This window comes from Scedosporium apiospermum (genome assembly GCF_000732125.1).
Source record: "Scedosporium apiospermum strain IHEM 14462 chromosome Unknown SEQ_SAPIO_0096, whole genome shotgun sequence".
Classification (NCBI taxonomy): domain Eukaryota; kingdom Fungi; phylum Ascomycota; class Sordariomycetes; order Microascales; family Microascaceae; genus Scedosporium; species Scedosporium apiospermum.
In genome coordinates, this window is record NW_015971797.1 from 3,034 (window position 1) to 10,032 (window position 6,999).

Consider the following 6,999-nt stretch of genomic DNA (forward strand, 5'->3'; position numbering starts at 1 on the left):
TTTTTATAGAATTAGTTATATATTTTTTGATTATATAATATCTCTTATTACTATAATTATATTAGTTTTAATTTATATATAATTTATATAGGTATACTTTAACTATCTACTATACACTACCCTTTTGCTAAATTTCAAGTTTATATTTTTTTCCTAGCTAGTAACTATGAAAAGAAGCTATATATAAAATTTTATTATTATATATATAGGATTGGTGGAGATATAGACCCCTGCAAATCGCTATTTTGTATGGGAAAAGGGTGGCCGAAAGGGGGGGGTGGCCGAAAGTAGGGGGTCCAACTTATACGAACTTGAAAAGATCCAGATCCAAGGTTAACCCGAGTCCACTATCCATCGCACCCCTCTTCATATACACTCCTTATGGCTTGGAGGCCTTTTTCCATGTAATGTGGGGCGATGAAGACGAAGGGACCGGCGCCCAATGGGTGGACAAAATTTCAAGATTTGGAGAAGTGCTGCGCAATGGAGTGCGGAAGACAACTCATGCTGGCGCCACAGAAGAATTCGCCACAGACTTCGCTGTCGACGGTGCTTATGGCTCGGTCGATACTATTAGTATCCGTGCTCTCACCGACGAAGTAATCGGCATCATCAGCAAAAGGATCGAAACCATGCCACCCCATTTCGGAACCGGATTCGCGGCGCATGTGGCTCCAGCTTCGTCTAATGAGAGCCGTAAATCCTCTGTATTCGCAGCGAATGAACCCCATTACATGTTGGAATTCCTCTATGGCGCGATGTCAGTGGAGTCGGCTGAGATCTCCAGGGAGTGGGCGAAGGATTTCCTAGCCGAGATCCAGGCCACAGACCCACGCAATATTCTGCCCTCGACGTACATCTCATTAACGCCACCGGGCCGCAACACACTGAAGCTGATATACGGGTCGAATTATGACTTTTTGATGGATCTCAAGAAGAAGCACGATCCGTTCGATGTATTCAGACTTGCTGTACCGTTTGCGTATATAGAATAACGTATATCGCAAAAGGAGAGACCGTTCAGTCTTTGAATTTCTTCGACGTAGAATTGTTCCTATCAAAATCATCGTCTGAGATGGCGGAGGAGTGTGAACTTTCGACGATTCAACATCCCGCGGCACATTCAGCACGGAAATATGTCTCAGGACTTCTCCCAGAAAGCCATTGCCATATATCACATAGGTGCGGATACATATACATAGTACTCTTTGACATGGGGATTCTTAGAATGCCAGGTATAATATATCCATTCCTTAACAATACCACCTCTAGTGCTCTCCACTACCCTCGGAAATGATAAGTAAACGTAAGTAAGACGCACTATTCTCACAGCTTTGGCTTCCTGACTGTTTCACTCAATTGGCTCCCACCAAGGATATGCCTGATGAATATCATTCATGACCATGCCCTTCAAGTTCACCTTCCTCTTCTCAAGGAAGCCTTGCACTCCTTCCTTGTTGTCCGGGATATCAAAAAGAGAGTAGATGATTCTCAAGTCGAGCACTCCTCACAGAACGGCAAAATTATGCGTGTCGACATACTCTCTCGCCTCAGCCCTTCGGCGCCGATGAGACGGGTTGTAGTACGAAGTACAGGGGTTGGAAAAGGGAATTGGTGCACCAAACGTAGCTAATTTCTGCATCGGAAACAAAAACACAGCACTGCAGGCCTTGGTTTTGAATACAAACCCCTGCCTCCAGTAGGAAGCCGCCTGCATCGCCTTCTTGGCTTTCTTACGTATGTAGCACGTATTTCACAAGCTATGCTCTTGCAGGGATGGTGGTTGGGTTAGGAGAGTCCGATCGCTAACCCTTAAGGGTAGACACCTCGGGTACAACGATTATTCTCTTGCCAGCTTCCCCGGAACACGGGCTCGGGTTTCCATTAAGGGCACCCTCTCGAAACGGATTTTCCGAGGTGCAAAACTCCCCACTATTCGGAACTGCCTAACGAGTCTACTTGTAGCCGCTGCACAGCAGTCATAAGGGGGAGAGAGAAGGAGCAGCTATTTTCCAATTTGTAGAAAATCCGAGACTGAATAAGCGTACTACCCCTACCGCCATGGGAAAACAACTCTTTGTACCTGACCTCCCTAAAGGGAGCAATCCCATTCGCCGCGTCTTCATCGCCAATCGCGGAGAAATTGCGCTTCGAGTAATTCGGACTTGCCGTACCCTCGGACTTACGTCCATCGCTGTATTTACGAACGAGTGAGTGATCAGCCGCCAGGTTCAAACGCGTATACATGCCCCTGGATACACACTAACACCTCTTGTTTCCTAGAGATGCGCTTTCCCGCCATGTCTCCGAAGCAGACGAAACAACCTGCCTAGGGAGCGCCAGCCAAGAGAATGGAAGCCCTTTCTTAAACATTCCTCTGTTGATCGACGCCGCAAAAACCGCCAACGCGGACGCGATTCATCCCGGCTATGGCTATCTTTCCGAGAATGCCGACTTCGCGGCTGCGGTAAGGGACGCAGGCATAGTTTTCATCGGGCCTACTTCCCAGGCGATTCTGACCCTCGGTGATAAACGACAATCTAAGGAATACCTATCACAACATAGCGATACTGTACCCCTCATCCCGGGTTTCACAGGAAGGAGCCAGGACTTGGCCGAACTTGAACGGGCGGCGGATACAATCGGATACCCGGTCATGCTCAAGGCGTCTGCCGGAGGCGGTGGAAAAGGGATTCGCATTATCCGCGAAAGAGCCGCACTCAAGGCTGAGCTCGAACGGGCACAATCGGAAGCAGCTCGATCGTTTGGTTCGAGTGACTGTATCCTAGAAAAGTATATCGAAGCCGGAAAGCACGTAGAAGTCCAAATCATCGGAGACAGACATGGTCAAATCATCTCATTATTCGAACGAGAGTGCTCGGTCCAGCGTCGCCATCAGAAAATCATCGAAGAATCACCCTGCCCTTGGCTAACGCCGGTCATGCGACGCTCTATGTGCGATGTAGCGTGTGAGATCGGAAGGCTGATCGCGTACGAAGGGGCCGGCACTGTTGAGTTCATCGTGGACGTGCAAGCCGCGAAGTTTTACTTCCTCGAGGTCAACTCCCGGATTCAGGTCGAACACCCCATCACCGAAGAGGTTACAGGGGTCGACATTGTTGCCCTTCAGCTTTACGTTGCCAGCAACGGCAATCTCAATGACCTCCCTCTCTCCGACTTGTCTCAAAATGGGCATGCAATAGAATGCCGGCTTTACGCGGAGAACCCGCAGAGAGGGTTCCTTCCCGAGCTTGGAACAATCCACCTGTGGAAACAAGCGGGAGACGAGGTGGTCACCAGTGACGAGGTTCGTTATGAGACGGCCGTGGTCTCCGGAACCGAAATTAACATGTCGTTTGATCCCCTGATCGCCAAGATCGTTGTTTGGGCGGCGTCCGGCCGTGAGGCAGCGATACGAAAAATGGTCGCTGTACTCGCCAACACTGCGTGCGTTGGACTGACGACGAACCAGCTGTTCCTACAGAGTTGTCTCTTGCATTCTGCCTTTCATGACCCTAGCTACGCAACGAATTTCGTGGGATCACATTTGGATGAGCTTTTGAAACATCCTTATGGCAGCGGTATTCAAGACGTCGTGAACAGTCTGGCTGCAATTCCGGGTGCATATCTCAAGATGAAGAGTGCAGAGCTTGCCAGGAACGACCCGCACCGGGGATTCCAGAGAAATCCGGTCAGGTTCCGTAATCAGAGGGGGGACAAAGCCAACAAGTATACGCAGGTCACGGTGGCTAGAACACAGAGAGGAATCGCCACCGACATTACGATTGATTCCCCTGTGTTATCTGTCTGGGACCAGCACTGGGTTCGAAGCTCCCTAGACGAGAACATGTACCTGCTCTCCGTGGCACCTATCCTCGACCATGCTCAAGCCTCTCTGGCCTACGACAGCAGCGCCGCTAGACGACTCACAGCGGTATACGCCAATCTCAGCGATTTAGTCAAGGAAGCAGGGAGGGGAACGGCATCGAGCATCCACGTAAAGATCTTATCAGTCAGCCGGTTGAACGAAAAGGATCTTCAACGTGCTACCGCCGAGGCAGCTACAATTGCAATCGACGTAGATAACGTTCGAATATCCGGAACCTTGGTGTTACCAAACGGAAACGACTATCGCGGCGCGGGAAATGACATAGCCCGAGGAACTAAGGTTTTCATGCATGTACCTGCCCTCGGCACATGGTTCTCCTTTGAAGTCTTTACTTTGCTCGCGTACGTGGAAAGTCTGAAGGCTACCTTTGCGACAGCCGAGGATAGCGCCGAAAAGGATGTTGTTACCGCACCTATGCCGTGCAAGATTCTGCGGGTGTTGAAGAAGTCAGGTGATGCTGTTAAGGCAGGTGAGGTTGTCGTTGTAGTCGAGAGCATGAAGATGGAAATGACGATAACAGTTAATAAAGATGGGCGGCTTAACTGTACGTTAACAGAGGGGCAGGCTGTTAAAGAGGGCGATACTCTGTGCTCAGTAGAGTAATGCAGGCTATAATGTTCTCGCTTGATTTTCAAGTCATCCCAGAATAGAACCCTCTGTTGCATTTGTTGTCTCCATGTACAGTCAAAGCAAAAAAGTTTCGATCACTCAACCCCACTTTACATTTCCCCTTAACAACTTCAAAGTCACTCTCCAACTTTAAATAACTATATCTTAGCTATTTTTATATATAAAAATATTATAAAATATTATAGAAGTATATAAGAAATATTAGAATATAATTTTAAAAAGATCTACTAAATCAATACTTCATATACCACCCATCTACATCAATTATAGCTTCTAGCTATTTTTTCATCTTACCTACTAGCTTCTACAACATCTCAACTTTAATATCTTTCTATACCTCTACTATAGTTATTTTTAGTACTTGGAGACTTCTATAGTTCTTTAGTATATCTACTAAGTCTAGCTAAAGCTTATAAATATATTCTTTAAATACCTTTTATAGGTTTTCGATAAGGTTAAGATCAGGTAAATATAGTAGCTAATCAATCAGTTCCACCCTATTCTCTTCAGCTTATAGAAGTAATTAATCTTAAACTATTTAGGCTATATATATAGGAGTATTATCTTAAATAAAAATACTACTAGGCTTATATATTATTAGAAGTATTTCTTTAAAGAGGTTATAGATAACTTACCTAGTAACCCCTCTATATAGAGAATTAAAGTCTTTTTAGTATTTTATTAATATAATATACTTACTAAATAAAAATATAGCCTAGAATATTTATAAATACCTTATTAGCTTACTCTTTAGCTAGACTACTAACTTCTCTAGTTATTTTCTTTATTTTAGGTTAGTTAATATTAGCTTTTAAATTAGAATATAACTAATATATTTATAGAAAACCTAATTTTAATATTACTTTTAACTATATATAATTATAATCTTATTATTAAAAATAACCTATTTCTACTATAATATTTCTTTACCTATATACTTCTCTATAAAAGCTAGCCTCTTCTAAATATATTCTTCTATTAATTTTAATTATTAGAATACTACCACCTATATCTACTAAGTCTAGCTAAAGCTTATAAATATATTCTTTAAATACCTTTTATAGGTTTTCGATAAGGTTAAGATCAGGTAAATATAGTAGCTAATCAATCAGTTCCACCCTATTCTCTTCAGCTTATAGAAGTAATTAATCTTAAACTATTTAGGCTATATATATAGGAGTATTATCTTAAATAAAAATACTACTAGGCTTATATATTATTAGAAGTATTTCTTTAAAGAGGTTATAGATAACTTACCTAGTAACCCCTCTATATAGAGAATTAAAGTCTTTTTAGTATTTTATTAATATAATATACTTACTAAATAAAAATATAGCCTAGAATATTTATAAATACCTTATTAGCTTACTCTTTAGCTAGACTACTAACTTCTCTAGTTATTTTCTTTATTTTAGGTTAGTTAATATTAGCTTTTAAATTAGAATATAACTAATATATTTATAGAAAACCTAATTTTAATATTACTTTTAACTATATATAATTATAATCTTATTATTAAAAATAACCTATTTCTACTATAATATTTCTTTACCTATATACTTCTCTATAAAAGCTAGCCTCTTCTAAATATATTCTTCTATTAATTTTAATTATTAGAATACTACTTTATATATAATATTATATTATTAAAAATATAATATTAAAATAATATTTATATATTATAATCCTAATACTAGCCTATTAACAGTATCAGGTAGATATAACTAATAACAGGATTAAGATATTATCTATTAGTAGTAGAGTAAGGTAGTTAAGTAGTATTTATAAGATATAAATAAGAAGTATATATTCAAGTATAGGGGTATAATTATACTTAAATTAATTACTAAAGAGTTTTAAAAGATAAACTAGATATATAAAGTAAACTATAGTTTATATAGATATTTCCCTTCTAAACTCTCCTTAAAGTTAGTTATACCCTTAATTAACTAGTTAGTTAATTATAAGTATAACTATTCTATTAATCTTCTATTTAACTAATTAATTAGACTTAGTCCTATCTAACTCCTTTATCATATAATCTTTATTCTATAGTATTATACTACTTCCTTATAATTTAATTATAGCTATATTATAATATAATTCTCCTCTTCCTTTAATCTTTATCTTTAAAGACCTATTAGTTATAATAATTTTATTTTTCCTTTTTTCTTTTTTAGTAAGTTCCTTTTATCTTTTTTTCTAATTATATCTAATTATATTTCTAAGTTTTATTCCCCTAATATAATTACCTTTAAAATTAATTATAATTACCTTACCTAGATAGTTAATAATATTCTTTTTTAATAATATCTTTTTAAAATACCTAAATATACTTCTTACTATAATATACAAGTCCTCTAAGATTGCATTATCTATAAGGGGTAGTCTTAGTATAATTTATATATTTACTTAAAATATATTAACTATAATACTAGTAATATTACTAATTCTATATATAAGTTTTTTTTTTTTTTTTT

The 6,999-nt window shown here is 39.5% G+C and overlaps 1 protein-coding gene and 1 pseudogene across 1 annotated transcript; both read left to right on the forward strand.

Annotated features, from left to right (window-relative positions):
- Positions 1-407: 407 nt before the first annotated feature.
- SAPIO_CDS4961 lies at positions 408-995 on the forward strand (annotated as a pseudogene; the record flags this gene model as incomplete).
- Positions 996-2,061: 1,066 nt separating this feature from the next.
- On the forward strand, positions 2,062-4,492 carry SAPIO_CDS4962 (Pyruvate carboxylase subunit A; the record flags this gene model as incomplete). Its single annotated transcript, XM_016787386.1, has 4 exons — positions 2,062-2,210; positions 2,284-3,447; positions 3,520-4,358; positions 4,446-4,492. 4 exons carry the CDS (start codon positions 2,062-2,064, stop codon positions 4,490-4,492), a joined length of 2,199 nt encoding a protein of 732 aa, XP_016642888.1.
- Positions 4,493-6,999: the final 2,507 nt, after the last annotated feature.